Source organism: Drosophila mojavensis, unplaced genomic scaffold, assembly GCF_018153725.1.
Source record: "Drosophila mojavensis isolate 15081-1352.22 unplaced genomic scaffold, ASM1815372v1 contig_80, whole genome shotgun sequence".
Classification (NCBI taxonomy): domain Eukaryota; kingdom Metazoa; phylum Arthropoda; class Insecta; order Diptera; family Drosophilidae; genus Drosophila; species Drosophila mojavensis.
The window spans coordinates 12,071,200-12,094,884 of NW_025318906.1; the positions used below are offsets into that span (position 1 = coordinate 12,071,200).

At 37.6% G+C, this 23,685-nt stretch overlaps 2 protein-coding genes across 3 annotated transcripts; both read right to left on the minus strand.

The window, feature by feature from the left end:
* Positions 1-70: 70 nt before the first annotated feature.
* LOC6579608 (tubulointerstitial nephritis antigen-like) lies at positions 71-19,511 on the minus strand. Of its 2 annotated transcripts, none has more exons than XM_015163781.3 (4): positions 19,305-19,511; positions 2,047-2,249; positions 972-1,957; positions 71-898 (listed from the first exon to the last, which is right to left on the minus strand). In XM_015163781.3, exons 2-4 carry the CDS (start codon positions 2,210-2,212, stop codon positions 752-754), a joined length of 1,299 nt encoding a protein of 432 aa, XP_015019267.1. In that variant the 5' UTR covers positions 2,213-2,249; positions 19,305-19,511; the 3' UTR covers positions 71-751. The 2 variants fall into 2 exon arrangements, with proteins under 2 accessions (XP_015019267.1, XP_002005491.1); XM_002005455.4 differs by lacking the exon at positions 19,305-19,511 and adding an exon at positions 4,078-4,236.
* A 1,482-nt stretch (positions 19,512-20,993) lies between these two features.
* On the minus strand, positions 20,994-23,025 carry LOC6579610 (membrane-bound alkaline phosphatase). The gene is made up of 4 exons (XM_002005456.4): positions 22,913-23,025; positions 22,507-22,856; positions 21,421-22,441; positions 20,994-21,359 (listed from the first exon to the last, which is right to left on the minus strand). The coding sequence occupies exons 1-4, from the start codon at positions 22,986-22,988 to the stop codon at positions 21,178-21,180; spliced, it is 1,629 nt and encodes a 542-aa protein (XP_002005492.2). The 5' UTR covers positions 22,989-23,025; the 3' UTR covers positions 20,994-21,177.
* Between the last annotated feature and the right edge of the window lie 660 nt (positions 23,026-23,685).

The window sequence follows — 23,685 nt, forward strand, 5'->3', positions numbered from 1 at the left end:
AAATGTCAACAAAAAAAAAAAAAAGTTGAATATTATTTGCATGAGAATGGGCTAAAGGAAACATAGCGTGAACATGAAATACAATTCCTTTATTAAAAATATACATACATATACAATTTAAAGCCGAACAGATGCGATCGGTTTATACATCAGCTTAACTTAGCTTTCATTTACAATACATGAGTGGATAAGTATGCAAACATTCGACATACTTGTACACAAACCCTCGACTCGGTCCTACTCGTTCCTTCGAATACCTTTCTTTGCGTCTCTCATCTCACAATGCCTTGATCACTTGCTAAGAAAAAAGAGAACCTGATTGATGGGCCAAGCGACCTCTACTCGCTTGCTACTCGTTGTGGCAGTATTAGGTGTCACAGTTTGGGGCTGGGCAGGATGATGGTTAATGTGGCAGTTTTTCTGTTACGTCGAGTTCCATAGATTATTCGCTATTGGGTTAGCTAAAACAACAAATTCAAAAGTTACTATTTCGTTGGGGGGTGGGGGATGCCGGATCTGGAGATGGAGCTGGACTTTGGGGGCAGTTATCAAAGTGGTGTCGTCTGAGCGCGACTTAAAGCTAATCATTTTAGTACCTAAATTCTAGCATAAATTTACAATTAGAGAAGCGCCTAATTCACTTTCAGTGTCGTAGCAAATGGAAAATTTTGAAACATGAGATAAATTGTTCGTCACTGCGTTTTAGCTCGAGATTTCGAGAACTTTTCAGTTCGACTTGGCTCGGCTCCATTTACACCGCCGCCTTCGCGTTGTAGTAGTTGTAGACGTTGGGCCACGAGGCCAGCACGTACTCCTCGATGCCGCACTCATTGGAGCCGCGCAATATGCGGAAGTAGCCATGCTCGCCCCACCAAGGACCCCACGAGTTGGCCGCGATCTGGAGAGCAAATAGAAGGCAAATAAATAAATGAGCCTACCGTAATCCGATATCTGCATTGCCCTTAGCTTACCCAGTACTTGACGCCATCGTGCTCCTCGCCCCAGCCGACAATTTTCACCGAGTGGAAGCCGGTCGGTGCACCGCGATTGGCGGCCGTCTGACGGTAGACGCCGCCCGAATAGGAGAAGAAGTCTCTGTAGACGCGCATGGTGGCCTGCACGGGTCCCGAATGGTAGATCTCTGCCATGATGTCTGTCTCGCCCTTCAGACTGTATGCCGGACCCACTGTGTAGAGGCTGTCCCGATTGACGCCATACGCGGGCCGGCAGCCGTTGGCCTTCAGCGAGCGGCTGTTGTGGCGTATCTTGCAGCTGTCCCTGCGCTGTGTGTATGGATAGCAGGTCTCGTCGACAACGCCCTTCTTGTGCAGATAGCGCCAGGCGGCATCGAGGTGGCCGCCCTCGCAGCCCTGCTGGCGGCGTGTGCAGGAGAGTATGTTTTGGGGCGACAGCTGGACCACCTCCTTGCCCTGGCTTTGAATGGCAAAGCGATCGGAGGCCACCGAAGTGGTGGACAGCACCCAGGAGGAACCGCACCAGCCCTGATCGGGCACCTCTGAAATGTAGCTGGACCACCTCTCGACGGCATTGAATTTACGTGGCAGACCCGAGGACGGATTGGAGAGGCGTGTCATCGCCTTGACACGATAGGTGGGCTCCTTGGTGCCCAGGCGCAGGCGCAGACCCTCGCTGTACTTGTGGCTCCACCATTCGTCGTACTTGCGTGCCGACCAGCCCAGCTGATGGATCGAGTTGACGCTGTTGATGAGCTCGTCGTCCGTCAGACACAGATCCGTGTCGCACTGCACCCGACCACCGTCTAAGCAACGGCACTCATTGCAGTTGTCCCACGTGTTGTTGTACTTGTGGAAGTATACGCCGTTGTGCAGGCAGCTGAGCACCGGATCCGGTTCGTTGAAGCAGAAGGAGCGATAATCCGGACAGCAATCGCCGGAATCATCGCGATCACAGAACTCATCACAATAGCACAGTGTGGCTGTGTGAAAGGAAATCCATAATAATAGTTAGCAGTTAGTTGGAAAAATTAATAAATATTTAATACAGAATATAGGAGAATTTACTCACTGGATATGGGCATCGAGCAGCCGTCGCGCCGATCCTTGCAGCATGTGTTCTGTCGTGCGCAATAGGGACCCGGAAAGTCCAGTTTCAGTGTGTGATCGAAGGCATCAGCTAGGCCCAGGACCAGCAGGAGGAGTGACAGCGCCAATGGGACGCACTTAACAGCCATGGCTAAGACTTCTCAAATTGCAGCTAGGCGCGTTCAGCTGCAAAAACATAATGTAATTGGATTGAAGAGATTAGCTGGGCAAGAAATGAAAAATCCGAATGAGATTTCGCACGAAATGAGCTCATCGCTCGCAAATATCTGATGCTGCGATTAGATAAGATAACTGCAATTTGTCAACAAATTAGCAGTTCGAGCGCTTATCAGCTTTTTGTTTTGGTTTTAGAAAGCTTCTGAAATATGCGTATTACGCATACGCCCCATGCAGCAATAAATATGAACATCAAAGTCTAATTAAGTCGCGCCGCATGCCAATTATGCATGCCTAAATACAGTCCAAACAGCTAAGTAGCTAGCCCCAAAACTGGTTTCCCCAATAGCTTCCTAATTTTCAACATTTGCATAGCCAAAAAAAAAAAATAAATAAATAAATAAATTTGAAATCTGGAGCTTTCAGCTAGTTTCGGTTAAAGCCAGCAACCGAAATCAATTAGTTTATCACAAATTGTTTGGCTTGTAAAAATGAAATTAAGAAGCGCACGCATTCACAGCCCTTTGAAATTTCACGCTCATCAAAAATTCACTTCATGCATTGTCAAATCACATTTGGAATACTCCAGAGCTATGCGATTGCAAAATACCCTGTAACTAGTTAGATGACAATATTAAAACTAAATTTGAATTGCTAAATATCTAGATAATCTAAGACTAATTAAGTGTTGATTAAATTGTTGATATATAAAACTGATCCTAATTTATCGGACTTTTAAAATTGCACAATTATATCTCGAGTGTTTGCAAACGAAACGAGCTGATATACCCAGTGGGCCATAAAACTTGTGGCTAACCACAATTGGCAACATAAACACAGTCCGAAACGCCAGCAATCACATAACAGTAAAGTTTTTGAACAAATTCTGATGACGTCAGCTTTAAAAACTTATTTTAAACTCGAAAGTTTCTTTTTTATTATTTTATTATTTTTTTCCTTTTTGTTGGCTCCAATGCGAATCCAAATTTACGCAAAGACAGCAAAAAATAGAAATAGTTATAAAAAAAAATAAATAAATAAATAAAAGAAGGCACAAAGCGCCCCTTTTTTCTGCTGGGTTCCGGACACGGGACCCGGAGAGTTATGACAGAGCATTAAACTTGTTTCAGAATAAGCGATTAACAAATCAAAAGCAAAAAAATGGTAATAATAAAAAAGGTTTATTATTTATTTAAATGCAAATTGCAAATAGATTTTTCCAGTTTCGTCAGTTTTTTTCTTGTGACTAAATTAAAATTGTTGTTTTTTTTTTCTCCCTCTTGTCAATTTTATTAAGTGCCACAAAGTGTATTCACAATTATGGAATGTATTATTTATAAAGAATATTCGAATCATGCTGTGTGTTCAAACATTTCAAATTCTTTTAAAATTCTTTTTTAAGTGCAAACCTGTTTATAATGTTGTGTAAATTTATTTGAAAGTTTTATTCGCTAATTAATTAGCAAATTTCAATTAGATGAAGTTCTGGAATGTGTTAATTGATATCAGCCAAACAAATTTTAATCAGGCGCCTAATTCGCTACGCTTTCTTTTGTTTGTCATTATCTCAGATAACGCCAATTGTTTAGAAGGACAAATGCCAAGAGTTAATAAATAATATAGCTAACTTAAATTAAACCAGATTTGAAGAAAGAAAACAAATTGATTTCACTTCAAAAATATTCAAAATTTAACTTCACAATTTTAATTTATTTTTTATGATATTTTAATAATTTGGTTTATTGCAAAAATTTGTTTTTTTCCCAACACAAATTCTACTCAAATTTTCCATATCAATTTTATAGGTTATTCACTTTTTATTTGATAAAATACTAACTTTTTTTTAACTTGCACAATTTTTTTTTTGTTGTTTAAAAATTTTGCACTTTGGCCAATAAGTTCTTTTGCCGAAATAAACTCTTATTGGTTTCGATCAATTTCAAACTCAAACACGTTCCTCATGCGATCGCGGCCCACCAATGACTGAATCCAATAAAAGTTATTTGGCACCCTCAAACCAAAGCCGACGCTGTTGTCGAGGCCTCTTTTGCAGCAGTTGTTGTTGCTATCGTTGCTGTTACGTTACTGTTAAGCTTTGCAGTGTTTGCTGACAAGTGTAGGCGGTTGCTTAAAAGAGAGCATGAGAGAGTGAGAGAGTGCGCGGGCACTGTTAAGTTAACAGAAGCAGCACTGCTCTGCTGTTGCTCTATTTGACCCCTCGTCAAGAAGGAGAGAGAGATAGCGCACGTTTGTTCCGTTTGCCACTGTTAACACAGACAGCTCTGTAAAATCTTCCCGGTGCATAATAATCTCTTTATATGGAGATATCAGAGAAGATGCAAAAAAAAAAAACGACACTTTCTAGGTGTGTGTTTTTGCATTTGTGTATTTACCATTAGTAACACGTATTGCCCGCCAGATCCAAACCTGCGATATGTAATACATGGAAATGGAATTTTGGTAAAATTCCTTAAATTGTTTGCCAAGACCTTTGGCCGGGGCAAAGGCGTGAGCTTTCTTGTGCGCAGTTAATTTACGTACGTAGTTGAGATATTTTCGATTGTTTGTTTGTTTGCTTGGTTGCTTCTTTGCTTGTTTGTGTTTATTATCAAACGAAATTGATACACACACCAACACACAAACATACAAACTTACTTAATTGCACCCAATTTAAGTTCAAGGCTACACAAACAAATCAAAATACAATAGATAAATTGTGCAAAAAGAGATAGACATACATATGCACATACATATAGAGAGCAGAATGAGTTCTTTCTAATTGTTTGCCAAAACATTGCGAAATTTTTGATGACTCTATGTGCACTTAGAAAATAGAAACACACACACGCAATTTGTACGTCAAACTGGGACGATTCGATATGATATGTGGATGCGATACTATCTGGGTCTGCCAATTCGCTTGGCTTCGTTTGGGCTCTTCTGTTTTTCCCATAAATTCCATGCAGGAATTTGCACTTTAATTATTTTTTATAATATTTTCACAGCCGCTGCAAAATCTATTTAGAGATCTGGAATTTCTTGATGGTATTCCTAAAGACTTACTTCGCATTTGATCTCTTTCCACATTCGTTAAGAGGAATTGCAAATTAACTGGTCCAGATTTATGTACACATATGTATATGTATATCGTAAACAGCGTTAACATCGAATGGGTATCACTTTGACGCCTCTGTGGCGCGAGCAGATGATAATAAACAAAATCGACAAAGAAACCGCATAATAACAATAAGCTGACACATTAGGCAGCCTAATTAAAAACAAGTTGCAAGACGAAGCAGAGAAAAATGAAAGAGATGGAACCAAAGAGTCGGTCCCGGTACACAAAGTTATCTATAGAGCCTCACATCCATAACCGTCGCAGAGCATATCAAGCCGAGAGAGATGGAAATAAAGCCATCAGACGTCGGCACTGCTAATTCCCAGTGTCGCCATTTGCATGACATTAAACTTAAGTTTTATGACCGATTTCTGTCTGAGTAATGCCACATTATGAAAATCGCTTTTGGGCAAACTTAAGCAAACAAAAGAATCAAAGAAACCGGAGATTGACCACAGCACATACAGCTACAACTACAGTTACAGCTACAGTAAAAATAAAATAAACAACATTATTTTGTTGGCCCATTAGGAAGAGAGTGGAGAGTGGACACAGCACAAACAAAGTCTTTGTATGCTGGTCAACTAGGATGAGAGGACTACAATGTATATAAATGCATATAAGTTAAAGGTCGGAAATGAATCTTATACGTAGCAGTTTAATCTTATCTAAACTGACAAAAATTGGAATTCTCGCAAAGAATGAGTAATAAAATAACCTTCCGAAATTTGTACTTTTGACATTGATTGCTAATATACAAGTGTGAGTAATATAAAATTAAAAAAAAAAAAAAAAAAAAATTGTAAAAAAAAAACAGCAAAGTTGATGTAATCAAAAACTTTTCTGATATAAAAAAGCATAAAATTTGAAGAATAGATAATATAAAAATAGTTATACTTCTTGATAGATCATATTTTCAAAATTTTCATCTTATACATAAAAGAAACATTTTCAAAATATTATATGTTAAAGTATTTTATTATATATATTAATTATTATAATATTATAGTATATAAATGAAAATAATTATTTAAAAATAAGTAAATAAAAACAATATCAAATAATCAAAAGTTAATATTACATATAATTCTCAAACTAAAAATTATCATAGAGAAAGGAATAATCATGTAAAATCAAAGTCAATTAATTTTTTCAATAAGTCTTTTTATGATTAGTTCACACTACTTTAATAAATTCCACACAAAAATCGGATCATTTAGTACAGAATTTGATGAGCAAATGTCATGGGTATACTAGATTGAGTCTGTTCGAGTGTGTGTAGCGCTCGAACTTGAATTCAGTTTCAAGTACATGAATTGTCTAACGTGATGTGTCGATGACAACATGTCCGCATGTCCACATGTCCCCATGTCCGCAGCGTATCGTCTCCATGAGCAAAACAATTGATACGTCATTAGGGTGGCTTATGAATGGCTAACGCATATTCAGGCAGCTGGCACGCTTATGGCCAAGCCAAGATTTAGAGCAGCACATAAAAAAAATAAGTAAAGCGATAACAACTGCCATTTGGCCACATGATTGGGCATTCAATTAGCTGCTATCTATATAAATATATACTTATACACAAATAAGTGCCCAAGTTGACTATTATTACCAATTCTGGGCACATTGAACGATACTGTCATGCAATGGGCAATAGCCCATTGATATGTATTGCTTTAGTATCGGCGTAAAGTGCCCAGCGACATGCGGCATTCCAATCTATTTAAGTCATGTGATAAAATATTTATGAACTGACCGAAAAGCGACAATAACAACAACAACAACAACAACAACAGTAACACGAACACCTTAGGTTTTCGCCAGACGACGCAAAACAAAAAGAAGAAGAAAAAACAAATTGTGCGTAATAGTTGACCTTTTGGATTGACTCGAATGTTTTTCGAGTTCCCAAAGAATTTCTTATCATCCCGTATGTAGTTCAAGGATATGCTCAGAGCAATAATTGTTACCCATGTAACTAGCTTATCGAACAATAACCGTGATTGAACACGTTGATAATGTTTTTACATTGCTTTCGTGATTTTATTCCATTTAAAACATTTCAGCTGTCAACTTGGTGACGTTCTCACACGTCTCGATGCCAAATGCGATAAGATTGCGAAACATTTCGAGGTTTGTACTTCTGCTTCTGGCTAGCCCAGCTATGGATTAACACAATCATCTGCTTTGGGCTTAGTCAACTATATCGATTGCATCAGCAAAAAACTCCTAGTCGAGTGACTAAAGAACAGTAATACGTTTGTTTAGAAGTGAGTAAAAGCGTATGTTTCTAAGTGGCTTGTAAATTCTATGTCAAAGACATGAGCTAGGTCTCTCCTATACTCTTTAATCTGTTTGACACACTTCTATAATATATTTTCTGATCTGATAGAAAAATGTATATGAAATATCAATTGTTAATTAATCCGGGCATGATAAGCGAAAAGCCCATTAATACACTATATACATTATATACCCTATATAACTTTTACACTTATTTTAGTTCTAAATCAAAATGGTCATTGCCAAAGATTAGTTAGGCAGTTAAAGCAGTTTAATACAAAATGATAAAATGATCATGTTCCACTCTATAAGCACAGAGTTTCCCCACTGATCGCTTAAAAACTCGTAGATTGTGTGCAGATATGCATATATATGTATCTATTTATAGCTAAGCAAAATGTTTACCTTCATGACATTACGCTAAACATTGATGTACAATAAAATGGAAGGAAAAAGAAATAAACAAAACCGTACGTTAAATTGATGTTAACACCTTAATTTCGACTCATTAAAATATCAAATGTTGTTGATAATCAATTTCATGGACGTATATGCCATGTTTGTTGGGGAGATTCTTTATCGGGTGACTCGATAAGAAACTATTTGATTTTTCCTTATTGATCAAGGTCTATTTCTGTATAAACATCAGCAGAATGCAGACCTTGAACAATGCACGTTCATTCGGCGAATGCAATTCCAAGGAATTATAGCACCTAAATAATTTTCTTCTTTCTTCTTTTTTTTTGGCAGCATTACACGGAAATTTTTGGATTGTAGTATTCAAAATATTGCGCACGTCAACAATTGAAACTCAGATTTGCAGTTTGTTCGATAGTGATATAGAACTAGAGTGTGTGTATGTGTGTGGAGGGTATCTGGAATCAATATGTCTTCAAGGCTGAGCCCATTTGCACGCGATATTCGCATCAGCAACTAAGGAACCCACTCAAATGGATGTTCAGGGCCTCTCGCCATCTATCGGCCACACGTCAAATAATGACGAAATCGAATTGGCTTTTGAGCACAGGCGCAAGTGGAAGTCGGAGTGGAACTGGAAGTGTGACCACAAAATTCAATTGAATTAAATTCTAGTTAATTTTGACAGCGACAATTTAACAACACTCAACAAAAACAATGAAGCATTTTCAAAGCTTTCAAGCTTGATGAGCTTACAAATACCCTAGAAACAAGTTATTATGCATCTATATACAGCTCTTGTTATCTTCCTAAACTAATGCTCGAATGCTTTACTTATATTTCTTTCGTCTTATTATTATAATATTTTCTTTATTATATATTTCACTTTATTTAATATGCCCAGCCTTTTAGCCCGTTACAGGGTATCAATTTGGCGGCGGCAACAAACGGCTGACAGTTGCTTATAGCCCGTGGTCGAGTAATGAAATATTATTTTGGAATATTTGTGTTTAATAGCTGCTAAAAAATTGGTCAATTCGTTTCATTTTCAATTACATTTTCAATTGTCTGCAACTTCTTTAGGCCCCCTCCCTTTCCTTAGAGTGCCCCCTTAGGTATTTGTATTTCGCATGGTTTGCGATTTCTTCAGGTTTTTTTTATGTCTGCGTGTTGCCGTCTGGCATTGGGCGCGTATCAATGACATTCAAATAATAATAATAATAATAATAATAAATAATAATAATTAATGTGGCGACAGACGATCTTCTCTTCCATATATCAAAGGGGCGCACATTCATGATCATATTCTTGATATGTGTAAAATATTATATGTTTTTCTGACATTTATGAGACATCGGAATGTGTATGCGAGTGCAGACAAATTATTGGAATTTGACATTATGACTTTTGGCTCTTGCTCATTGTTTGTGTTTCCGGTTGCACGGCTGCCTCGATAACCCGAAACATACAAATTGATATTGCACTCAAAGATAACCCCAAAAAATCTATTTATATTGAGTTATATAATTGTTTTTGATACAAGTACAATTTGGATTTTGCAATTAGGATTTGTAGTCAGTAATCTATATTTATATACGCATTAAACTTTTGACGTCATTGTTAAGGAAACTAACACAAAAAACAAATTCAAGATGATTTCTCAACGAAGGTGGCAAAACTTATTTAGATATATGGAAAAACTAAACAGAAATTAGTTTACCGAAAGAAAAAATATTACACAAATTTAAGTATTGACAGCATTTCGTTTTGGAATCATCATCACTCACAAATAAGTTCAGGTATTTTTGTAGTACTATCTGTCCAGGTAACGCATAGAAATTCCGTGTCTTATTTTGCAATATATTTTAATAGCACCTCGTCACGTGTACTTAGAATACCCTGGAAGAAAATTACATGTATGCGCAGATGTGCTAGACCTATAAAGCAAAGCTGTGTTCTCTGTATCATAATTTAAACAAGACTATTTAAAGTTGTCTTTGTAGAAATAATCCTGTCTCACATATATTATGTTAATTTAGCCGTTTAATTTATATACTAAGACCTGCTACAGGTCATCCCAAAGTTGAGCACAATTTACTGTATTAACATTTCTTGTTTTTGAATGAAAATACCATATCAGCAATTTGCGTATCAGCTGGCAACGCTTTAGTAATTTTTAGATATTTTCGCATCAAATGTTTATAAAAATGTGCACAAAAATAAACCTATTCGGAAGATCATGGTCTTTTGTGGGCTGAGGCGTCATAAACGTTTCTGTATACACGATTATTTACGCATTTTTCTATTGTGCTCAGCCCCTCCATGGAGAAAAAGAAAACATATAAATAAATTAATTTGTATTCTCTGTTCATTGTTGATAATTCATAATTTGCTTATTGGAAACAATTTTCAAGTTGCGAAGCTATTAGTAAGAGTCTATTTTTAGATGAGAATTAGCAGTGCAGCTTTATAGACCCATCGACCGATCGACTGAACGACCCAGTCGACTGCTCAGGTAGTACTTATCCAATACAATATATATTTTGTGTGAGATGCTGACGTTTTAAATGCACTCAACCGCCGCCCACAGGGTTAAAAACCCATACGATTTTGGCTCGTAGTTAGTAGTAATTATCTCTGGCACTTGACAAGCATGAACACCCAACAGGTACTCGGGGCCCCAAATTAGGTGTGCTGTCAATCAAAACTAATCACAAATTGCTAAAATGCAAACACCCAGCAACAATTGACAGCTGGCCAGAATTGAATATGCAATCAGAAATAAGGAACGAATAATACTCATATATTTATATTTGGCGAGATCAGATGTTTTCAAGGCTGTTTTGTAAATCGTAACATATTTGGTTGGGCAAACAGAACCTTCAAGCATGGTTAAGGCAAGAATAACCCAATCTTCACCTCTCGCAATTGTTTTAAGTACAGCCGTGCAACTCCTAATCGGTAGCGTCAGAACCGTTTGTGAATTATTATATTCTTCAGTGAAAAAATGTTAATAACAGCACAGCGGCTTTAAGAAACACGACAAACAAACAACTTAACAGTTTGCTGCTATTCGACGACACAGGTAACAGCTGTTATGTTAAGAACAGCAGTCTGCGGCATTTAACATGTTGTTTTCATTTATTGCTGTTGTGTTAGTGTTATGTTTGCTTTTGAATCAGTCTCTCCCATTCACTCTTACGTTCGCTCGCTTACTCACTTACTCAGCCGGCGATTGTTTAGCGTGATAGATTTTTGTCACTCTTCAGTGATAATAAACATGCGTTTAATCGTTTTTGCGAACCATTTAAAATGCAGATTGATAAAAGAGACAACAAAAGGGAAAGTCTACGCGTGCACATGCTATTAGATTAAATATATATTTTGAATAACAGATACGAAGTTACAGTCAAAATTGCACATATATTAATAATAATGGCTCTTTTATTAAGCTTTCAAGCATATTTCCATATATAGGGCATTCACTCTGTTGCTTATATTGCATGACAAATATTTTAATTATATTGACAATAATTTAAACAAAAGCCCAATGAGAGATACAAATGTAAATGCTTGTCGGAACGTACATACATACATATGTATGTATGTCCCATTTTGAAACGCCCACAGCATTAACTGCTAAACGCCTTTATATCGGCCACTGGGACAGCTTTGTGGCTCGCCACTGAAAAGTCAACTGAGCCAGCCGCTGCCGCCGTCTGTCCATACTTGTATATCTTTTACTTTTTTTTATTTATTATTACATTTGTACACTAAGAAAAACTGACAGGGAAACATATGTAAGGAATTTAGATTTTTGTTTCATGTCTATACAATTTTGTTTAAAAATATTAAAAATAATTTTATACTTAATTTGGTCAAGTTTGATCAATTTTATATTCTTTTCTATTTTAAATTTCTCTCAGTGCATGTTCATATGTACCTACATGGGCCTACGTATATTTTTGGATTGTATTCCGTCTGCCATGTTAATGTCTGTGAAACAAATAGCAATCGCCTTGTCTACATAAAAATATCAGTTGCTCTGATTTTTTTGATATGCATGACAAACTGTTTATTTGCGCATTCTTTTTTATTTTTTACCTGTAATGGGCCTATATAGGCAGCTCTTTCAATCCAGGTCGTTACTTGTCAGCACAGAAACAAGAAGTTTATTTTTGGATCTTTACAAAAAATCTCCTATCTGATCTAGCCCATAAATTTGCTGGGCATCCATTTAATTACATTAAATTCCGCACATATTTCGCACAGAAAGTAATTAATTAATTTGAATTACGAACGAATTTAATTATAGAAATATTTTGTAAGCATTTTGCAATTCAAATGCATTTTTGTCGTTTTTATTTCGTTTCCTGAGAAAGTTATTGTAAAGGCCTTGGCTGTGCTTACGAAAATCAAATTTATTTATAAGAAACCAATTACAAAATTAGAACACTTCGCTTTCATTGTAAAAGAGCCAATTGTTTAGATTGTTTGGCTGTGGGCGAACGTTTTTTTTTCAGCTTTTGCTTTTGCCTGCTTGATTTATTTAAGCCAAAAGTCATTGTCAATGCCAAATGCGAATCATTTCGTCTACAAATGAGTACGTAAATATGTATGTATATGTATATCTATACATGTCTGCTTATGTGTCCCCATCTGATGTCAGTGACACTCAGCCAGCCAACATCTGCGATCTGCGATCTGCATGACAAGCAATTCCCGAACCCTTTGCGTCGCATTAAATGTATACAATCGCTATAGGAAGTGCTTAATGGACGGACAACAATATCAACAACAAACAACAACAAACAAAACATAGTCCAAATACGAATCTCTAATTGATTCGAAACTCAGTTGATATGGGTATGTCGCGCCTCCAAGTATTAAAAAATTATTAGCGAAAATAATAAAATATATCAACTGAAATATTCAACTAAAGAATTAACTGGAAATAATGTCAACGTAAACAAAGTTATTAACTTATAGCTTAAATTGTCGTAATTGTTTATAATTTGCAATTCAATTATACAAATAAAAACATAAATTGAAAGAATCTCTGAAATAAATTACAATTTACTGCGAATGAGCAATAAACATTATATACAATATATATGTATGAATAAACGTTAATGCCGATGACGATTATATTATAAATTTATAATAATTGGTTCATAGTTATTTATTAAAAGTTCAATAGAAATTATTCAAATATTTTCACAGGAAAATAAATAAATAGAAATAAAAATAAAGATTGATTACCCCGTTGAATACATTTTATCTGTGTTTGGTCAGTTTTCGTCATCGCGCGGTTGCGGCATTTGTCATCGCCAATTAATTACGCTATAATTTGCATTTTTTAATCCAACTCAGGGGTTGTCTAAAAGCTGTCATAAAGAGCAACACAAAAAAAAAAAAAAAAACGAATAACTCATTATAGGATAGATCATCGAGAAATATATAGAACTGACTAATAATTTGCAGTTGATTACGTTTTGAGAGTGAGCAAACGAAACTCATACTACTCTCAATGAGTATATTTAAACAACCGTTACAGTTATCAATCACATTTAGCTGTTTTAAATCTCATTTAATTATGATTCATCCGATACCTGTCGAATATAGTCTTTATTGGAGCAGTAGAACCTTCATTTCGTAGCCATATTAGGGCAAATGTTCTGTTGATACAGCTGCCTTTGTCTTAGTATTCCATCAATGTTATGAGTGTTATATTCCAGTGGCTGTTCTCCGAAATAACTGTGAATAGGCATCACACATGGAATTAAGTGTTTAAACTACTTTGTTTACGCTTCCAATGCGTATTTTGAATAGCTTCTGGCTAACACACCCACTCATGATCAATTTATTTATGGCTTTATTGCTACACTACTATAGTGAAAAGGGTATATTGTTTTTGTGCACACTTTCGTAACAGCTAGAGAATAGAGATATCAGCTTTTTCTCGAATCTGTCCTATAGGAGGATCAATAGATTATATTAGCTTTACATTGATGTTTAAATTTGTATATTTTGAAATACAAATATTAGAAAAAAATATTAATATCAAAAATAAATTTTAAAAAATTTTAACATCAAACATTGAAATTTGTATATTTTGAAATAAAAATAAAAAAAAAAAAAAATACTGCAATAAAAAAAAAATTGAATTCGAATTTATTTAATAATTATTATAATTATTTATTTTTATTACTTTTTGTATGCCTTTTTCTCTTATAATAGAAAATCAACTAAATTTATTTTTCATTCTTTAGCTAGTCAACAAAAATTTAAAAAATTAAATTTGTACAATATATGTATATAGACAATTCAGGGTATTTCCAAGTCAGTCAATCTCCATTAGCTTCGCCAATGTTTTCTTGCCTTTGTGTGGCTTGTTCAATTATCAGCTGTTGCATAATTGAAGAGACAACAATATCTCATATCTGAGCTAGTTTCGTATAGTATTTGCCATATACGTAAATAGCGTCGCACTAACGGTTAAAGCAACATATAGACAACAGCTGTTAAATAGATAGGTGTGAACTGTTAATTTGACACTAACTCACACCATCTGAAATGTAAATAAACCTAAAGATTTCGATTCCAATTCAGATGGTCGCAGCTTAGCTCCATTTATGAAATGGCAAGACGACTGTGACGTCACGCCGCGCCAGGCAATTGATGCGAGCTGCGAGCTGATGGAGATCCGTGTTTATACTAACGATTAGAGCACTCAATGGCGACATACTTATGAGCGAGTGACGACTACCCGCCGTAAATACCTGAGCGTCTAGTCAGCCGGCTAAATGTATGTTTGCACTTTCAATGGGCCATGAGACACGACAATGACGTCATTTGTCAATTTGCTGATTTGTTGACAGGCACGCGAGATAGTCGAGTGCATTTTCCACAAGTATTTAGCGGCGGCGCATGCACTTCCATTGAAAACGAAAATTGAAAACGATTGAATGCAATTTAATAAATGCATTTTTTTCTCTTCTTTTTTTTTATCAATTACGGTGGGCGTTTAATAGGCAAGAAGCAGAGGACAGACAGACGACTGCAAGGCGACAAGACAAAGGCACGTTTTATGTATTAATTAATTTAGATTTTAACAGCTTCCACTAACTGAAAAAACATGTCATGCTGTCATTTGATATGCTCAATGGGCAAATTGAAATGAATCTATAGGCATTTCTGGGTGTGTAGCAATGTGTATCTAAATGCAAATCGTATACAACATATACAATACGAATAATAATAATAATAAATATGTAGTCTCATAATAATAATCATTTCGAATCAATTACAAAAATATGCTAAACTTGAAACGTGTCAATTTGCAACATTTCGATATCAATAAATGCTTGACAATAACCTTAAGTCAACGTTGCGTATGAGCAATGCAATTGCTTCTTGGTATATTGGGGCTGACTTGATTCTGAGCCGTGGCATATTTTAACTGGCATGCCAACGGGCAAATAGCGAATTGCATTTTATACGGCATTTACATTTTAATTGCCGCATATCGAATATCACCAAAGCACCTAAGTGGCACTGATGATGTCGTCACGCTTTGCATTCATACCAATCCCCCCAATTGTTTGTTGTGTGGCGCACGGCCAGCAATCACAGCTTGATAATGTTACATGACTAATTGCACAATTTGATAAGTATAATTGAAAATGTTGTTAAACGATCGCCAAACCTTAAATTCTCAAGCTTAGCCGCTTAATAGCAGCCAACTGCAATTGAAATTTGAGTGCTAAACGCGCTGGATCATTAGGCGAACCAAAACTTCAATCAATTTGCCTGCAAAGCTAACAAGACGCATTAACCAAAGCGATAAAAAACAGATTTTACAGCAGCTACCACATTTTAAGTGCAAAATTATGAGGCAACTGTCAGAAGCCCAACTTAAAAATCAAATGAGAATGCTGCTGTCAATGGCAACTGGATGAATAAGACTCGTTCGTAAATGCACCAATTCAAATGGAGCCATAAACTTGCACCTGTCAAACCAGGTGATTCTAGATCTGAAATGAAGCTATAAATAGATTCTGATTTGATCGGTCTTTGAGGAGTGTGTAAATATCATTTTTTTTTAATAATCCATAGAGACGAAACTCTTTCTTAGTCAACTTTGTTCAGTTTGGGAATTCCCACTGTTTGCTGTAAATAAACATAAGCTTTATTAAGTTGAAATATTTTGCTTGACAAAGTCTAGAAATATTTATGAATATTTTCATGTATGTATTATATAAAACCTAATAGCCATGAATACATATTGTGTATATCTACAATATATAGGAGGTCAACGGCAACGTATTTGTTATTCTAAGTTAAGATTTTAGAGAACTCAGCTTAATTTAAATTGCCACGCCTACAATTATGTATATAATTTGTATAAATATTTATTATTTGAGTGAACCGGAAGAGTTCTATATATGTATACATAGTTAAATTTTAATATTTATTATAATTTTTTTTTTTTTTTTTTTTTTATTTTCATAAAAAAAAAAATGGGGGCATGGGCGTGTACCCAAAAAATCGTAATATTTTATAAGAGTATACGATATCAATTATGTCAATTAAATATATCTAGTGTTATATAGATAAACCAATAAACAAGTTGATAGCAAACGAACAGGCCGACAAACGAACGAACATTTGATTTCGATTGATTATTCCATTAGTTCCAAATGCTGAACCAGTTCAAGAAACATACAATAATAATCATTTGGAGTCTTCCAGCTCACAAACTAATTGCTTCTGGTTGGCTTCTCATGCAAATGCCAATAAGACCCCAACCAGAAGATGTGTATGATAGCTCATCAGCTCTCTTTGTCAATAGCTCTCAGCCAGTCCAATTAGCATGCAATGAGTGTGCGCTAATTACATAAGTCTGCGCACTTCTGGTTGATGTTTACAAACAAATCGCATGACTCTGCCCGAAAGTTCAACTCTGCCGTGAGATTAGTCATTGACCATTTGATATGACATCAGCGGATCGTCAGCTGGACAAGAGTGTAGCAGATTGGTAAGACCAGTAGCCCAGCTGGTTGGCTTGCTCCAGCGAGTCACCTTCGTTTCTGGTCGGAGAGGGTTCAGCGACGCTTTACCGGAACTGGGCTGTCAACGTCAACACATCGGCGGTTGTTTGCGTGTTGTTGTGCTTTGTTTAGCTTAGTGTTTAGTTAAAATGAACCAAAGCAAAAACACCAGCAAAAACAAAAACAACAAGAAAAGTAAAAAAAAAAACAAACAGAAATTTATGGGATTAATGGGCGAGTGGACGAGCACGGGGCACTCATATATGCAAATGTTTAAATATTGTTACAATTTGCCCAGGTCAAAAACAAAACAAAAATCTCAGTTTTCCTGTTTTTGGGCGACGTGTAAGCGAACGAAATCTGGTTAACCTTAACCACAGTCTAAAGACAATACGAGTCTTTCATATTTACATTTTGTGTATTTACAATCAAAGCAAATCTCTAAATTTCAGCTCTACCCACAGCCAGTTTATTGTCGTGTGAATTTTTGATTATTATTACAAGTTGTTCTACTCTTTCTATTCTCGATCGATTCCATAAATTCAGCAGTGTTAAATTCGTAGTTAAGCAAGGCAAATGCATTCAATCACATTGCATAAATAAGGAAGTCCGAAAAGCAAACAGAACTCTTTAAATATCTTAGACATATCATAATAGTTGAAGACGTTCCTCAATTCTCACGAAATTCGCCAACATTTCAAGTTACAGCCGGAACAGATCTACGTTTTAATGCAATTATAAAAATATTTACTACCTGGGATACTTGACTAAATAAAATGTAAGGCTGCTCTTTAGATAATACACCTAATCTATACATGTATATTCTTAGCTTGCCTTTTATGCCACATATAAAGTAGACAGCCGAGCGATAAAAATAGGTAAAAATACCTAAAATATCTTAGTGAGTCTGCCACAATCAGATCCTCACTTCGTGCTACTCGCTGGAGATTAGATTAGAGCGTCCGAGCAGTGCGCATCTCACGTGACAAAGCTGCAAAGTTGCAATTTCAGAAAACCAAATTTTTGCTGGAATCAACGAGAAATGCTCAGGTTCATGGGCAAGTAAACAGAAGCAGCAAATTACAGGTATGATCATATAGGTGTGTATCTGTGAGATACGAAAATATGCACATTGCAAACTTTGGCAGCCAGGCGCTAACATGCGGATAAACAACAATCAGCCAGCGAACGAACACGCGCAAATCCATATCCAAACAGATGCTCTAATAAATTACTTAAATACCTAAGAGGCAGCTGATGAATTGCATACGCGTCTTAGCTTTTCGGTTGTGCATCGTATTTGAATTAGCCTAGATTGAGTTTGTGAGTGCCGTGACTTGGCTAAGTTGAGCTTGCAGTTGCTGGCTTATCAGGCTAAATGCATCTACACCCACGAACTGCCAGCAGCAGTTATGCAGACCAGATCTCTTGCTACTTCTCTTTCATCTTGCATCTTTCATCTTTTGGCCCAGCTGCCAGCAGTGGCAGCCTGGTAAAAGCCAGGTCGGGAACATGATAGCCACAAATAAGTAGCACAAACGGCTGGCAAAACTACTTGAGCTGTTCGCGTATTACTTTCTACAGTGCTTTATGAAAAATGCGAGTAGATTTTGGGGAATCAAATGGGGATAGCAAATGTTTGGCCGAAAGTAAACTTTCGAAAGCGCTGAGGCCCTGGCCGTATATCAAAACAGCAACAGCCGTATGCGCTAAGAGCACAGCACAATAAAAAGCCAGGTAAACATATCGTAAAGCTAACCCAACTGTCTCACCTGTATTTGCGGTTAGCTGCTATAGTATTGCTTGCCTCATAAAAGTCGAATATTCAACACCTCTGCCAAAGTACAGTCAGTTGTCGTGCCGCTCGCGCACTGTGCTAACCGCAATTCAATCAAACTCACAGAGCTGTCTTATTAAATCCGATATTCGATGCTGATTTCCTGCCAGGCATCAAATAACCAAATTCTCAATGTGCATTGCTCCAGTTGGGAAACTGCAGAAATATTCGCATTTAAATTAACTAACCGATGTCTGCGTAACCAGCGAATGGCAATATAATTGCGAACTAGTTCAACTCATTTGTTATCCTGTTACAGAGCTGCCACCTAGTTACACTCTGGCTAAATTATTGAATCAATTTAAAGCTTAATGATGCTGCTGCGGCTGCTGCCAATTGAATTTGACACTTACCTGGCAATAATTGTAGCACTCGAGAGAGTTCTCAATGATTCAAAAGGCAAACGTGACTAAATTTAAGCGCCTTTTGCTGCAAGCAGTTGCGCATGAGCGCACACACACAGTACCTACGCACACACAAACACACACACGCACACAATCGCAAGTTGCAGTCAATAAAAATTAGCATTAAAAGCTTAAGCCGCACGCGCGTTTGCTGTCGCGACAGATTTTCAACTGAGACTTGGTTAGTTGAGACGTTGAAACTTTGAGCCGACGCTTGTTAACGACGACTGCAGCAACAGCAGCAGCAACAGCAGAGGCACAGGCAGCAGCGGCAAAGGCAGAGTCAGGCGCTGACAACGACAGCGTCAACGGCTGCCACTTTTCGCTGAGCAAACGAAATGTTTAGAGCAGAACGCGCGCGCCCCAAGCAGTCGACTTGCAAATAAACAGGCGAACAAACAAGACAAACAAACAATCATAATAAAATGAAGTCTGATCTGAGTTCAATATGGATTCAGAATTGGGCAGCAGCAGCAGCAGCAGCAGACAGAGAAAACAAAGCTGCAAAGGCTGCAGAGACTGAGATGACGCAATGTGAACCGCAAGGACCCAGCCTTGGAATCCTTAATTGCAAACTCTTTATGCATGCGAATACAAACAAAAAATTGATGTTTATTGTCTCGACAAACCGTTTCGCAGTCATTTGTGTCAAAAACGCGTTTAAAACAGCAACAAAATAAACACACAAAAAAACATTTAAAAAGGCAGCCGACAATGAACACAATTACAAGTCACAAGTCAATGAGTGAGCGAGACAGCTGCTGCTCTAAATGCCTGTGTGGGTGCCACTTGCCCGTTGCAAGCTAACAGATACATTTGTGCATGACTGACGCACTGGCAATACTTGAACCTGACATTCAGAAAATATTACAAACTCACACACGCATACACACACACTTACATGCATTAAGTGTTAGCACTCCAAGTCCAAGTGATACCAAATCGATGTCGTTCGTCAGGCGGCAATTGAAACAAATGTGAACGCAAGCAGCAAAGCAAAGCTAAACTAAGAGATACTCACTAAATTTAAGAAAACTAAATGAAAAATATATAGAAATAAATTAGCTATGACAGTAGTTCAACCTAACCCAAGGTACAATCGTATTTCTATTTCTTTAAAGTCTAATATGTGCATGCCCTTCGTAAGGTGGTATAGAATATTACAGGGTATTCAGCACGCACAATTATCCCAAACTTCCATATATTTATATATGTATATTTACTCGCATGATGTTTGTATGTTTGATGCGTTTTAAATTGAAATCAATTTTATGTTGAAAATAATATATATGTATGTATTGTATATATAAAATTTGCATCTCATGTGAGAACAGGAATTCGCATAAATAAGTCTCCATACGAAACATGCATAGAATGGCAATAAAAAATAAAACGGGTAATGTCAATTTAATTATTGATTTTAGCAATGTTGATTCATTTATTTTTCATTCCTAATTAATTAAAGTTAAGAAATCGCTTAGCCAGCTGTCAACTTGAATACGCAATGAATATATCATACACATGCACATGCTTGAATTGTGTAACATTTATATTAACATTAACATTAGTATTAACATTAGCTGTACATCAACCTTGACTGTTGTAGATATGAGAGGAATATAAATAAAAATAAAAAAATTTGGTATACACAATTTATTTGATTATTAAGGAGTCCACGAAGGGAAACCCCCACGCAGAAAACTCCATGAATTATTATGAGAAAGTATTTTCATAACATGCAAATTAACATTAGTTGGGTTTATGTTATTTGCTATTATGTAATCATAGCCATTGAGAGGTGAGCATCCCTAGTTTCAGTTGTTCAGTTATCGCAGACAGTGGGTCCATTTCCAATGCAGCCGGCATAGGCCATGAGATGGGGTATGGTGTGCTGTTGCATAACACCGGAGAATAGATGACTCTGGGGTCCGGTGGCAAAGACGCCAACGTCATCACCCGAATGCACGCCAATGGTGCCAGTTATATAACTCGGAAAGACGAACGCTAAATATGAGAGTAGATTATAAATAATAGGTATTCCCCATAGTCAAACTTCTGAACTTACAGGGATCATCGATTTTATCCTCGAGCGGCACGCGCTTGCCATTCTCGTCCAGATACGGATTAGTACCGACGGCATAATTCAAGGTGGCATACCTGACGCCATTGACATCGGTATCGTGTTGATTGAGCCCCAGAATATTTGTGCCGCGACCTGGATAGCCAGAGATGGACAGCGGATGGGCATGATCCGAGGTGACCACAATCAAAGTTTCGTCGGGATTTGTCATGCCCAGCGCCGTTTCGACAGCCTTGGATAGCTCGTGCACCTCGTCAAGTCCCATCTGAGGTACATTGAAATGATTACCGTAGTCGATGAGGCCACCCTCGATGAACAGAAAGTAGCCATTGGGATTCTGGCTGACCACCTCGATGGCTTTTTTGGTCATCTCCTCCAATGTGGGCTGCTTTTCCGGATCGGCCAACTTGTGGAAGTCCATGACACCAGAATTGAAGAGACCGATCAATCGAGGCGTGTTCTTAGGATTCACGCTCAGCAGCTGATTGCGATTGTAGGCCAGAGCTCCATCCGGATGCAATGATTGCCACTTGGATAGCAAATTGACGCCATCAGACCGTTCGCCCTGATTGCCGAACTTATCCGTGATAGATTTCGGTAAAAATTTGCCCATGCCGCCGCCCAGCATCACATCAAAATTCTTGCCCGGCTCCTTGGTAATCAACTGCTGGGCAATATCCGTGCAGGACTCGGGGAAGTTCTGATCCTCGCCATAGGTAACAATGTCCGTGTCGGACTCAAAGAAACGATTGGTGGCGTGTGCATAGGCGCCCGAGGGACTGGCATGGGTCAGAGTTGTCGTTGTCACGATTCCACTGCCCTTGCCCGCTGCCTGAGCCCAGGCGGCAATGGAGCTCACTTGATTGGCGGGATCCTCACTGCCGCTGCAATTGTTGAAGTTCACGTTGGCCGTGATGCCCAGGGCGACAATGTTGGTCTTGATGCCACACAGATAGGCGGTGGCAGTGCAGGCAGAGTCTGGCACTTGAGCATTGGAGCAATAGGTCTGTCCGAAATGAAGATATCAATCAGAATGGAAGTGGAGATCAAACCGTTTTGTTCTGTGCTTACCCGACTCAATCCCGTGTAGGGGAACTTCTCAAAGCTGAGGGAATCCTCCTCTCCTGTGTTGCCCTTCAGTTGACCCTTCAGAATTCTGGCAGCTGCGATTGTTGTTAACGACATTCCATCGCCGAGGAACATAATTAAATTCTTGGCCTTCCTCTTGTCGGGCTGCGGCAAGGCCAAACGTTTGGCAATCTCCTCATTGGCAATGTCATACCAGAACTGAGCGTTCTTCTCCTCCGGTGGCGTATACTTGTTCTTGGCCAGAGCATTGGGATCCATGATATTCTCACTTCTAGCCGCTGCTACGGGCCTAGAAACCCCCACCAGCTGCTCCTGCGTGTGGACTTCCTTCACTGCCAAAGAATTCGATTCTTAACATAAAATTCCCCCAGCTAAACTAAGCACTTACAATTGAAGGTAATGGCCGACCAAGCTGTCGCCACCAATGCACTAAGCAGCGCAGTAGTAATAAAGAGATGCCCCATACTTGTGCTTGAGTTGCTCACAGACTGACACCGAGGCTTCCCATATTCCCACGTATTTATACAAACAGTTGCCCGAGTCTAATCTAAATTACTCAATAGCCCGGTTCATGCAGCCTCATTTCAGTTATCATTTAAATCTGTCAGCTTTTTGGGCATCGTAATTTTATTAGCCTTATATGACTTGATATGCTGCCTTTAATTTGGCCAAGGAAGAATGAAGCAGTCTGGCAGCCAATCCGATCTGTCTGGGTGTGAGGCGCAAAACATCTGTGGATAAAATTAAATATAGATAAGATTACATTTGGACACGTTTTTGTCTTTTTTGGCTTTTCATCATGAACGTGATCAAATAATGATCAATAAAAGACTTGCAGTTGCTCCTCAAATCATGAATCTACATCTTCATCCTCCATAGAAAAATTAAAAATATGGGTTTGCATCTATTATCGGCCTAGATAATTAATATATTTAACTCTTTCGCTAAATCGCCGACTTAATTTTATCTCCAAGTGCAAACGAAATTGTCTGTCAAACTTTCTCTAGATTAACATCTGATGTTTAGCTTAAAAAATCCCCTGGGATTCTCAAGAGATAAAACAAGTACATTCGAATGTTTGTCAAGATCTCGAGATGCACATGGATTATTTATATTGTTATCTTTTGTGGTATGATTAAGACTTTAAATATTTTTTTTCTT